The sequence below is a fragment of the Trichomycterus rosablanca genome, chromosome 17, assembly GCF_030014385.1.
Source record: "Trichomycterus rosablanca isolate fTriRos1 chromosome 17, fTriRos1.hap1, whole genome shotgun sequence".
NCBI lineage: Eukaryota > Metazoa > Chordata > Actinopteri > Siluriformes > Trichomycteridae > Trichomycterus > Trichomycterus rosablanca.
In genome coordinates this window covers 17294298-17308121 of record NC_086004.1, presented here as the reverse complement: position 1 = coordinate 17308121, position 13824 = coordinate 17294298, and the positions used below count along the sequence as shown (strand labels likewise).

General features: G+C 37.6%; 1 protein-coding gene across 2 annotated transcripts in view; it reads right to left on the bottom strand.

The window, feature by feature from the left end:
- Positions 1-2920: 2920 nt before the first annotated feature.
- scube2 (signal peptide, CUB domain, EGF-like 2) overlaps positions 2921-13824 on the bottom strand; it is a 42846-nt gene continuing 31942 nt past the window's right edge. For both annotated transcript variants that reach the window (XM_063012653.1, XM_063012652.1), the window contains exons 18-23: positions 12597-12764; positions 10283-10444; positions 7165-7362; positions 6881-7033; positions 6714-6793; positions 2921-3193 (exon numbers count right to left, since the gene is read on the bottom strand). In XM_063012653.1, the coding sequence (XP_062868723.1) occupies positions 3047-3193; positions 6714-6793; positions 6881-7033; positions 7165-7362; positions 10283-10444; positions 12597-12764 (908 nt within the window). In that variant the 3' untranslated portion in view covers positions 2921-3046. The remainder of the gene's footprint in view (positions 3194-6713; positions 6794-6880; positions 7034-7164; positions 7363-10282; positions 10445-12596; positions 12765-13824) is intronic.

Here is a 13824-nt window from a genome sequence, read left to right as displayed (position 1 = left end):
TAATAGAGTGGACAGTGAGTGGACACGGTATTTAAAAAATCCAGCAGAGCTGCTGTGTCTGATCCACTTATACCAGCACAACACACACTAACACACCACCACCATGTAAGTGTCCCTGCAGTGCTGTAGGGTCCTGACCATTGAAGAACAGCATGAAAGGGGGCTAACAAAGCATGCAGAGGAACAGATGGACTACAGTCAGTAATTGTAGAACAAAGTGCTTCTATATAATAAGTGGAGCTGATAAAATGGACAGTGAGTGTAGAAACAAGGAGGTGGTTTTAATGTTATGGCTGATCGGTATATATATACCCATTATATACGGCGTGTGCTGTCATGGTATGGGGCTGTGTCAGTGTCCTTGGCAAAGGTCAATTACACTTCTGTGATGGCAGCATTAATGCAGAAAAGTACATAAACATATGCTGCCCTCAAGATGTCATTTTTTCCAGGGACGTCTATGCATTTTTCAAAGAGACAATGCAAAACCACATGCTGCACACATTATAAAGCCATGGCTGCGGAAGAAGAGGGTACGGGTACTGGACTGACCTGCCTGCAGTCCTGACCTGTCCCCAATAGAGAATGCATGGAGAATTTTGAAATGAAAAATATGGTAACCCAATACTGTTGCATGCCTTAAAACATGTTTGCAGGAAGAATGGGACAAAATAACAGGTGAAACACTTTATTGTTCGGTTTCCTCAGTGACAAAACGTTTTTAAGTGTTGTGAGAAGGAACAGCAACAACACAAAGTGTACCACAATATAGTAATGTACCAACTTTTTGGAATGTGCTGTAAGCCTGAAATACAGGAATGGATGTATTACAACAAGTGAAATGAAGTTGACCAGACAAAACCTGAAATGTCTTGGGTTTATACTGTCTGCAATAAAATAAAAGTTACAGTAAGAAACAGTTTTTATTTTATTTGTTTTTGATACTGTCCCAACTTTTTCTGATTTATATGGGTGATGAAATGCATTTTCCGAAAAATATTCAAAAATAAATCAAATAGATTTTACAAGAGTAGGTTTTTTTAGATAGAATAATTTGTGTATCTGTGTTAAACTATGTAGGCATGTTGGTCAGATCATTAATAAATAACCACAAACCTTATGAAGATAAAGTGAATAATTAATAAACAATCAACATAATCACTTACTAATTTGTGTTTAACTAGGTTGTCTTTTTTATGTTTTGAGCAAACATTCGTGACAAATGTGCAAGATGAAATTGGGAAGTACAAATCCTTTTTTATGCTCTTCTATGATCACTTAAAATTCCCCCAATAAAACAGAGCTGCTTCTTTTTCTTTGCCAAAAGAAAACACATAACTGAATGCAAACATACAACAACTAAGTTTTCCTTTTTATTTACAAGTTAGATGTACACAGATAAAAATATAAACATTAATTTACTCTCTATAACATAGATGAATATGTAATTCTACCTCAGAATCCTGCACTTAAAGTCTTGTTTCCCTGCCCACTTTATTACTGTCTGTGTTAAAAAGCAGTCTGAAACTGGTGTGGTAAAAAATCAAATTTCTATGGACAGATAAGGCTCACAGATCATACATTTGGTAAGAAGGCATTTAAAAAAACAACACCATGAGAGCTTAACTGAATCTAATATTTTATACATAATATACAAACGATTTAAATCATAACTGCTTTTACTGCCATCCCAAGTAGTGCTTTGGTGATAAGGCAAGGTATACAGTATATTTCATATACAAAGTCTATTATTTTATGCCAACACTGAATGCAACTGTCAATTCTGCTATATTTATCACATGGTATCAAAATGGATTTGTTTTGGTCAAAGAATAAAAATATTTGAAAAGTAAAAATGACCCAGATCTTGATTTCGAGTAAAGGGAACGAGTCTGTGTACAATCATATAGATCAGTGGTATTTAAATGGTAAGATAAGCCCCTCTGTTAGTGTGGAGAAACTGCTAATATATTTTATATGCTTTGAACAGAGACTTCTACAAATAAATGTATACTAATAAAACACACTACTGATACTGAGTAATACCCCACTTTGCTCCAAGACCAGTCTTAATTATTTGCTGCCTAAACTCCACAAAGTGCTGGAAACATTCCATTGTGATCTTGGTCCCAAGATTATCTACTAGATTTCTGTCTGGTAACTGGGACTGAAGCACACTGAACTTATTGTCTTGTTTATGGTACCAGTTTAAGATGGCTTATAAAATAATGCATCATGCTAGAAGCTGCCATTTCAACATGGCTAAACTGTGGCGATATAGTGATAATGCACAAAATGTCAAGAGTGTGTGAATACCACTGATCTAAATGCACAAGACCTTAACTACAACTGGGAGGCTTGAACACTGTTTGTTTAGAAAAGCAGTGTTATCTACATACACTACATGTTTAAGTATGTGGCCATAAACTTGTTGGACATCCATTCTAAAAGCATAGGCATTCATTTGGAGACTCCCTTGCAGCTGTAACAGTCTCCACTCTTTGGAGTTAGTCTGTGAAAATGTGTACCCACTCAGTCAAAAAAGCATTTGTGTGGTCAGGCACTGATGTTGGATGAGAAGTCCAGACTTACAATTGACATATTAATTCCAAACGTGTCCAGTTGGTTGAGCTCAGGGTTATGTACAGGGCAGTGAAGTCCCCACATCAAACTGAATAAACCATGTTTTTATGGACCTTACTTTATGTACAGGGGAACAGTCATGGTGGAACTGGAACAAAACCTTTCCCAAACTGTTGCCACAAAAATGGGCGGAATAATTTAATTTATATAATTAAATTTCTTACTCCTATGAGCAATAAGTGTGGCTATAACATCTGAACTTTTCATTTATTTTCTTTAAAGCAAGTGAAGTTCATTTTCTTGTGGAAATCATCTCTTTAAACACAAAGCTGTTTTCTTTTAACATCAACGTTGGCCTACAGTATTTCAACAGCCCTGCCGTTTTGTATAGGTCCTATAGTTAATGGCTGTAGGTTCCAAGTTCCAACTGTCATTAATCCAAGGTGTTCTCTGCTTTTTTAACCTAGGGGCGTAAAAATCGAAGAACTTTGGAGCGCAGAAATCGGATAAACGATTTAGGAAACATCTCTCTTGACTCTTGTGCACTGTAGTTAAAGAAGTTTTGGGGATGAGCAAGAACGTCGAAGAGACACTTCATGAGCTTCTTGTCCTGTGGAAAAAAGTCTTAATTAATTAAACGAGACCATTTAACAGGAAACGTGCATCTACTGAGGCATATGGGGGTTCTGTCCCCAGGTGGGGCGGTCTGGGTCCTTTCTGTGTGGAGTTTGCATGTTCTCCCCGTGTCTGCGTGGGTTTCCTCTGGGTGCTCCGGTTTCCTCCCACAGTCCAAAGACATGCAAGTGAGGTGAATTGGAGATACAAAATTGTCCATGACTGTGTTCGATATAAACTTGTGAACTGATGAATCTTGTGTAATGAGTAACTACCGTTCCTGTCATGAATGTAACCAAAGTGTAAAACATGATGTTAAAATTCCAATAAACAGAGGCATATGGCCTGCATTTCATAGTAAATCCACAAGGTGGCGGTATAATCTTACCAATAATAAACAGATTTACAATTTAGCAAACGCTCATAGCTGATGAGGAAAGGCGTCTCTGAATGTGGGTTAGTCTTCAATTATTTTCTTGACAACCTTGGGGTGTAATTCAGTTTGATCTCTCTTCGACCTACCAATATAGTATCAAATGCTTACAGATTTTAACATATAAATATTAAACATACTGCAAAAATAAAATAACTGCAAGTAGAACTGCTATTCAGATTTTTCAATCAATAAAAAAATCATTGTAAGCCAAGCAGTCATCTACGTCTATGCAACTGACAAAAGCTTATAACTCTTATAATTATTATAACTTTTAACTATAAAAAAAAAGTGGCCTTGGTCACAACCTTAGGATTGTTTGTTTTTTAGGATTTTAACATCATGTTTTACACTTTGGTTACATTCATGACAGGAACAGTAGCTACTCATTACACAAGGTTCATCAGTTCACAAGCTTATATCAAACACAGTCATGGACAATTTTGTATCTCCAATTCACCTCACTTGCATGTCTTTGGACTGTGGGAGGAAACCGGAGCACCCGGAGTAAACCCACGCAGACACTGGGAGAACATGCAAACTCTACACAGAAAGGACCCGGACCGCCCCACCTGGGGATCGAACCCAGGACCTTCTTGCTGTGAGGCGACAGTGCTGCCCACTTAGCCACCGTGCCGCCCCCACAACCCTAAGGAGACATCCATGTTTTACCTAGCCATATATACATTCAGTACTTGTTTTAATTGGGGGAGGCCTGGTGGCTCAGGTCCTTTCTGTGTGAAGTTTGCATGTTCTCTCTGTGTCTTTGTGTGTTTCCTCCCATAGTCCCAAGACATGTAAGTTAGGTGAATTGGAGATACAAAATCACCCGTGATAGTGTTTGACATTGAATTTAAATCTTGTATAACCTGACTATCTATGCTGTCATGAATGTAAACAAAGTGTAATTGTATTTAGGTATACAACTTGTGCTTTTACAGCATAATAAAATTATGATTGGAAAACAAACCTCTAAAAGTCAGTATGGTAGGCATTCTAAATGCTTGTTTGGTTCTAATGTCATGTTTAATAAGACATTTTCTCATCTATTACCTTAAAATTTTTTATTATTCTTACACAATAGCAGCAAAACATTTAGAATTAATTTTGAAAATGAGGCCACCACATACTGTATATATGCTTGCTTTACAACTTGGTATATTGTATCAAGCAGGAATATGTGTTAATTGGTGCCACTTTCTGGTGCAACACCACCACAGCTTTTTAAATCAATATCATTTTAGGCATTTCTGTTGGATGTAAAGGTACCAGGATCAAGAATAAGACGTTAACGGTCATCACTTTTATATAACCAGTCAAATCACAGTAAATTCCTCAGTAAAATTTTGGTAAGCATTTTAGTCTTGGTTCTAGTACCTTTGTTTTCTACAGACATGCCTAAATCACAGTTGTTTGATATATGTGGTGCTTTGGCACTACTGACTGGAACCAATTGATATTATGTAGCAAAGCAAGGCTGTAATTAAATGCATTCTATTGAGGGGTATGAAAAAAAGATTCTGAGATCCAGCCCTAATACTTAGGACTTTACATGGACACTATTGGACCTCATTAGAAAACACACTGATTTGTGCTGCTAGTACTAAATTGTAACAACACCTAAGTTTGGGGACTGGATCTGAGAACAAAATGCTGGTAATATACAAACACTATTTTTGGAACAGTTGGGGCATTTTCTAAAATCCAATAAACTTGATGATTTTTAGTTCTCTTTAATTAACTGTAAAAGTCTTCTGAAACATCGCTATATTTATCACTGTAACATGTAGGTTTCTCATGAGAGTGTGAAGGTCATACAGATTTAATGGTGCTTTCTGGCCTTTACATGGACAGCGATTTCTCCAGATTCTGGGAATGTTTTTACAATATGTTTAATACACAGTAACCAAAATTATTTGCAGGTAGATAAAATAGATTTTTTTTCATTCTGATGTATTTAATGTGATCTAACTTATAATTGTAAATTAGTTTGGCACAAAGTGGTAAACCACAAAGTTTAGACGACCTCACTTGTTACCAGTTATGTTTGCTTGTTTATTTATTTGGATTTTAATGTCATGTTTTACACTTTGGTTTCATTCATGACAGAAACAAAACCAGTTAAACTACTAATTGTGGAACCTTCCAGAACAGTGTTAATTGTATAACCTTTATCTTATTCTGCTTCTGTCCCAACTTTTTTGTGTAATCTGCAGGCATATTATTGTATTTTTTCCATGTTTACAATATGCAATTAGGTTTATCCATGAAGACAATTAAATAAAAATATTGTACTTTTATCAGTTAAATAAAAGTTAAAACTTTAAAAAGTAAACTAAATGGTTTTAGTTTTTATTGCAGTTTTAAAGTGTCCTAACTTTTACTACCATTATTATTATTATTATTATTGTTGTTTTTATTATCATTATTTATTACCAATTCACCTGCTTATAGTAAAATGTTTTAAATGGTGTAACCTGAATATAAACCTTTCACTCATAATACAATCAAATTAATCAGCCAAAAAGTCATTTTTATCAATTAAATACCTTAAGGATTCAAGAGAATAAACAAATCAAAGATTCTTGCCCCAATCTTTTTCCAGAAATGGGGTTTGTAGATGCCTAACTATAAATATGAATAAAAGTATGTTCCATGTGACCAATTTAGGTCTCTCTTTAAGTTTTATTTATTTATTTATTTGGTTACAATCATGACAGAAGTGGTAGTTACTTGTTTTTACAAGATTCATCAGTTCACAAGTTTAATGTCAAACACCTCACTTGCATGTTTTTGGACTGTGGGAGGAAACTGGAGCTCCTGGAGGAAACCCACACAGACACAGGGAGAACATGCAAACTCCACACAGAAAGGACCTGGACCACCCCACTTGGGGATCAAACCCAGGACCTTCTTGCTGTGAGGTAACAGTGAGTCTCAGTTTTATGTGTTAAAGAAAACAGATTTAAGGTACTGGATTGTTAAGTACTTTGTGAGACTTGTTTTTTTTTTCTTTATTCCCTTTACTGATTACAAAATCTTTATCTGTGATGCCCGACTAGTAACTTTGGTTTTACTATACCTTTAAAATTTCCTGATGATTTTCTGAGGCATACAATCTTCCATCCCTTACTATGTCTTCAATGAGCTCCTGGTAGTCCTCTAATAAAAAAAAAAAAAAGAAAATTAAATATTTTGAATGGAATTACAATTTGATCATGCAACAGAGTTAACTGTATTTCTTCTTACCATCATATGTTACATAGGGCACTTGAAAGCCTTTTCCACTGTTGCCTTCATTGGACCTGAACTGGATCCATAGCTTCTTAGAGCGTGAGGTAAAAGCAATGGGCCGCTCATATGTCTGACATGTCTCGTATGTTGTCACTGAATTGGGTAGAGCTGTTGGGAACAAGACACAGTTTTAGTGAAGAAACTCAATGGATTGTTCTAACTGAGGTGTTGGGGATTGCTTATAAAAAAAAAATTTTTACCATAAATGAATGAGTTATATCAGTTTATGTTTTACTTACAGCTCTTGCGCATGACCAAGTAGTCCCCACACTCGTCCTCTATGGGAATAAAGATCTCAGGTACAATGATCAGGATCCTGCGTTTGGGTGGTGGATTGATGATCCATGTACACTCAACATTGGCTGGGTAGTCTCCAGGGTAATTAGGTGACTCAATGTACCCAGTGAAATCCCCCAATTCTCCTCCACAGTGCCTGTCTGAAAGGAGGGACATGTAATGTCTTAACCAGCAACTATACAGAGAATGTATTGTAATTATTTGTTAGATTGGAGTGAAACTATTTTATGCAGCCTTTAAATATTTTGTGTTTATTTTATGAAATGTTATATTCCAGCAGTACTTTGCCTCTGTGCATAAAGCGAGGTCCATAAATGCACAAAGCCCACACCTCAAGCCCATTAAAAACCTCTGGCAGGAGTTGAAACACTGAATGTAATGCCAGACGTTCTCGCCCAATATAGGTGCCTGACCTCAAAAATGCTCTTTGGACTGAATAAGCAAAAATTCCCAAACTTCCATAAGTGTAAGTAAGTGATTAAATGGAAGGGTTTGTGGTGCCCTGTGATAGCTTGACCAGGTTGTGCCCTACGCCTAGTGTTACCAGGTGATATAGATATAGATGGTTCCTTAAGATGAAACTATACATTAATAAACAAAAAGATATGTTTTTTTTCACTGGTCTAACTTAAAGTACTCTATACAACTTAGACCAGGGGTGTCAAACTCATTTTCACCGAGGGCCACATCTGCATTGTGGTGACCCACAAAAGGAACGATTGTAACGTATCCTGCTGTGATTGAAGTCTGTCTTTTAATTCTTGGACAATTTGTTGTTTTTCATGGAGGCAAAATTCTGTGTTTGGTGTCAAAATGCCAAATTTATACTATATATTTATAATGTATATCTACATTTATATTGTACCACAGACACGGCCTCATAACACAAGAGACGTACCGGTTTTTCTTCTTGAAGCACAAACTTGTATTCACTTTCCCATCTTTCATTTAATTACCTTCCTTCTGCTTCAGTTTTCTCTTCTTGTACATTTTGGGATTATTAGTAAATATTTCTCAACATCACTTGTTGAAAAACCACCTCAGTTAAACGCTGATTCGGAAACACTACCATGTAGTGACGGGATGCGGTCACTTTGCGGGTCACAAAATCGGCATGCATTGTGGGAGATGCAGTTTATGTACGATTTTACAGTGTATTTTAAGATATACTTCATACGTCCACGGGCCTTGGGTTTGACACATGTGACTTAGAGCATATGGGCACCCTGTAATTACTGAGTTCAGGGGTTTAGCCAGACTCATCACTAGCAAATGTATGCAATTAATTAAATTAAATAAATTGCTTCTAACTTGTTTAAAGACCTTTCTCTGTTCCAGCATGACTGTGGCCCTGAACACAAAACAAGGTCCATAAAGATCTAATTAAAAGAGTTCCTGTGAAGGAACCTACTGACCATTTTTGAGATGAGATCTTTCTCATCCATCATCAGTACCTAACCTAACAAAAGCTCTTTCAAATGACTGGCCATTCGTCTTCTTCTTCATAAGCCAAATAGCCTTCAACCATAACTACCTCATAACCAATTACACCTTAATCCTAATTACCCCAACAGCTAAATAAAACCTCAGCCTCAAGCCAATTACCGATCTACCAGAATTACCTCCAGAGTCCCTCAACAACTACCCCATCAACTAAATTGCCCACAACAACAATGTGCCTACCACATGAGCCTGACAGCCTTTAATCAAAACTACATCAACAGCTAAATAATCCCTTAACCTAAACTACCCCACAGCAAATTGCCCCTTAACCAAAATTACCCTATTAGCCTAATAGCCTTAAACCATAACTACCCCAACAGATAAATACCCCACTCAGCCTGAACTACACTACCCCACAGCCAATTGCACACATACACAATCACCTGTCTGAGCGAAATTATTCACACCCCCACCAACTGTGTGCTCATATACATGCACAATCACCTGTCTAAGCAAAAGTATTCACACACCAACCAAATACATACTTGCACATACAGTCACCTGTCTGAGCAAAAGCATTTGCACCCCCACCAACTGCATGCTTGCACACACACACTGTCACCTGTCTGAGCAACCACCTTGCTACACCTTAGCAACTGCAAAAAATACATCTTAGCAATCAAACCTGTTACCATAGCAACTGCCTAGGCACACCTTAGCAACCATGCCCTGTACCCCGCTACTTGTATCGCAACAACTTAGTCACCTAGGAATACCTTAGCAAAACTCGGTGTACCTTGACAACTGCCTAGCAGCACCTGAGCAACCACCAGGTAACAGCTTAGCAACCACCTGATATGCCTTGGCAACTGCCCAGCAACAGCTTATCAAACACCCAGGAACCCCTTAGCAACCACTTAGCAAAACGTTAGCAATGAACCCACTACCATAGCAGGCACCTAGCAACACCTTAGCAACCACTTCATCATCTTAGTAACTCTCTAGCAACTCTTTAAAAACAACCTGAGAAACCTTAGAAAACCTTCGAAAGAAAATCCTAACACCTTGGCAATTCAAACCCACACCAAATTCACATTTATTTCCAATAATCTTTTTATCCATGTTTGGAGATGAGAATTTAACCCAGGTTTTTTGGATTCATGTTGCTGGGTCGCACCGACTCTACCAATTGTGCCACCGTGTTCGCCCTACCATTTTTATTTAAAATAAAAAAATATACAACAAATAACAAAATTTAAATAAATTAACAACAAGCTAATGTATAGTCTAGATTTCAGTGTCTAACTGAACATAGTAAAGACAGCTGTTTAAGATGGTAAAGGGTAGGTACAGGGCTTTAAAATGTCCCAGTTATAAACATAAAAAGAGTGGTGTGACCAGAAAATCCCATTCATTCACAATTCGTATTTTTAGGTTTAGTTTTCACTTTTTTGCCATACAAAATAAAGCTAAATGCTAACCTACAGTATTCAACATTGATTTAAAGTGACTGCTTGTCTCTTCGGTTTCTTCTGCTGTTTTAAAAGTTAACCATTTCCAGAAGGCAGGATTCCTTCTGATACACTTTTTGTTTTTCCTTCTGCTGTTTTTGCTTACTTTTGCACTGTGTGATGTTGGTCGAACCATCAAAGTCAGTGGTAGTGTTTCCAGGGCAGGTCACACAGAAGTTTTGTCCAAACTCTACCTGGTAGGTTCCCAGCGGGCAGCGGATGCAGCGGTGAGTGCTGGTGTTGTAGTAGTGCCCTGGAGAACATTGCACTGGGAGGGCAAAAACACAGACTATTTGAATTTTGTCTTAAATTTCAGACTGCATATAAAGTCAATGCCACAAAGCATAGCATAACAAAAAAGCACCAAGTGACCTGTAAAAACAAATGATTTATGCTTTAAACCAGACAGGCAATTTTGAAGCCTTCAGCTTGTTTGATATGAACTTCGAATAGAACACATTTCACAGAAGCAAGGTGGTAAAATTGTTATATTTTAAATAATTAATTTGTATATTCGTGTTTAGTGCTGGTCCAGTGGTGCAACCTGTAATCACTGGGCGCAAGGCAGAAACAGAGCCTAGACAGGACACTCACTCACTTCCGTAATCATTTACTTAGGGACATTTAAAGAAACCAATTTTGAAAAAGGAGGAAAACCAAAGTACCTGGAGGGAACCTTTCTATCAAACAGTGACCGGTGGTGATACAGCAACCACACTGTTGTGCAACCATGCAGCCCTCATTTTAAACCATTTATTGTAAATGAGCTATAAATTATCATGTAAGCTATTTGTTTACCAAGCAACATTGGTAAACATATTTTTCTTAATGAACACAGGTCATGTAGGAGGACTTCTTCTATTTCAAATGATGTAATTGGGTTGTTATTGATTTATATCTCCTGTCCCATTGCCTGCCCCAACTGAAAACGTCCTGTTTTTATAAGCTGTTAACAGTCCAAGATTTTCAAGTGGCTTGAAAATCTTTCTCACTCTCCCTCTATGTCTAATGAGGACTTTTCCCCTCTTGCATCTGAATACACCCAATTCCCCTGTGCACACTGATGTCTGTCTGACAGATCTTTACAGTGGACTTATTCAGAGAGTTTCAGTGTTTGGAGGGTCTCTCTATACACCGATCAGCCATAACATTAAAACCACCTCCTTGTTTCTACACACATTGTCCATTTTATCAGCTTCACTTACCATATAGGAGCACTTTGTAGTTCTACAACTACTAACTGTAGTCCATCTGTTTCTCTACATACTTTTTTTAGCCTGCTTTCACCCTGTTCTTCAATGGTCAGGACCCCCACAGGACCACTACAGAGTAGGTATTATTTGGGTGGTAGATCATTCTCAGCACTGCAGTGACACTGACATGGTGGTGGTGTGTTAGTGTGTGTTGTGCTGGTATGAGTGGATAAGACACAGCAATGCTGATGAAGTTTTTAAACACCTCACTGTCACTGCTGGACTGAGAATAGTCCACCAACCAAAAACATCCAGCCAACAGCGCCCCAGGGGCAGCGTCCTGTTGACCACTGATGAAGGTCTAGAAGATGAGCAACTCAAACAGCAGCAATAGATGAGCGATCGTCTCTGACAATCTACAATCTACAAGGTGGACCAACTAGGTAGGAGTGTCTAATAGAGTGGACAGTGAGTGGACACGGTATTTAAAAACTCCAGCAGCGCTGCTGTGTCTGATCCACTCATACACGCACTAACACACAACCACCATGTCAGTGTCACTGCAGTGCTGAGAATGATCCACCATTTAAATAATTCCTGCTCTGTGGTGGTCCTGTGGGGGTCCTGACCATAGAAGAACAAGGTGAAAGCAGACTAAAAAGTATGTAGAGAAACAGATGGACTACAGTCAGTAATTGCAGAACTACAAAGTGCTTCTATATGGTAAGTGGAGCTGATAAAATGGACAGTGAGTGTAGAAACAAGGAGGTCATAATGTTCATAATGGTCATAATGTTATGGCTGATCAGTGTATATTCTGCTCTCTTGCCAGAACCGCAGACACCTGACGAGACAGCAGGAGCTGCAGGAATGTAAAATCCCCATCCAACCTCCCTCCCTCAGACATAGCAAACTGTTTCTTTTAAATGCCTATCCAAGCTGGTGGCACTACAGAATCAAAAGGATGTCCAACCAAGCACAACCAGGTTTAAGCAGAATGGTCTAATGTGCACATAAACATATTGCATCACCAAGTGGATTGAAAACACAAATATTTAGTATCCAATATTTGGTAAAACTTTACATTCAGACTATGGTGTAGCATACCAAACAATACAGGGGTAATGTACATAGGGCTGAAATGTATGTAGGGCAAAAATGCAAAGTATACACAGGATTAACCACAGTAATAGTACAGCTGTGGATAAAAATGCATGTTATCCTCACCTTTTGTCTCACAGGCCTGGAAGGACACTGCACCATCATGCTTTGTTATCAGATTCCCCCCACAATGGAAGCAGGAAGTGCGCCCCCTTTCTGGCTGGTAGGTGCCTCTAGGACAGGGCCGACATGGCAAAAAGCCATCATGAGAAAAGTGTCCAGGAGAACATTGTCCTAAAAGCCAAACAAATAAAGCAACACTTTCAAGCCAGTCAGGCAGGCAGTCAATCCTTTACATTTCTACAGAAGACAGCAGGTAATGTAAGTTCAATATGTCTTGAGTGACATTTGTAAAAACAGCCCTGATAGCTTCTTTTGTTATGTCTATCACAGGAAAGCAGAAGATTGGATCTGTGTCTTTGTGACCTTAGATAACAGCACATGTCAACAAAAACATGGCATATTTTCATACACGGCAGACAATTGGATCCTTTATAAATAACTATATCACACAAACACCCTTCACAATTTGCTTGTGAGATTTTTATCAAAAAATGTAAGCTTCCTACTCATTCCACAGACAAAAAGCAGGATGTGAGTGAACCAAACACTGGAATAAAAAAAAAAAAATAATAAAGTTAGAAGATAAAGAAAACGATAAAAAGATCAAGTTTTGTTAAAAACATTAAATCAGCTGGAGACCAACAGTTTGAATTAGTTAATACGAGGGATCTTTAAAAAAAATTTCGCACTTTTATATTTTCGTTGGAAACAGTGAGAGTGGGAGACTGAGAGAAAGAGCTTATAGTCCGGATTTTTTATATGGCTTATAGGCCATCTGATTTTTGCCTTTTTGGACCACTCAAAGAAGCTTAAGGGGAGGAAGATCTTTTTGTGATGATGTGCAAGCAGCGGTGCATCATCGGTACATTTTTGCTGATGGCATTAAAAAGTTGGTATGACGCTGGGCAAAATGCATCGGAAGGTGACTATGTAGAAAAGTGATGTAATTTGTTTTTGAAATTCTTAATAAATTTTTAATTTATTCTTAATAAATAAATAAGTTTTTTTTAAAAAGCTGAAACTTTTTGAAGAACCCTCTTAGTAAAACATTACCTGAAGAGTATACTGAAAAGGTTTACAAATTTTTAGAATATGACAGAGATTTCTCTTAATCGGCAAGCAGTGCCAATGTGTTTCATTTCCCTATATTTTACAACATATTTTAAATTATTAGCATTAGTCAAGTAAATTGCATTAAAAAAATCAGCTTCAATGTTTTTTTTTATTTTAC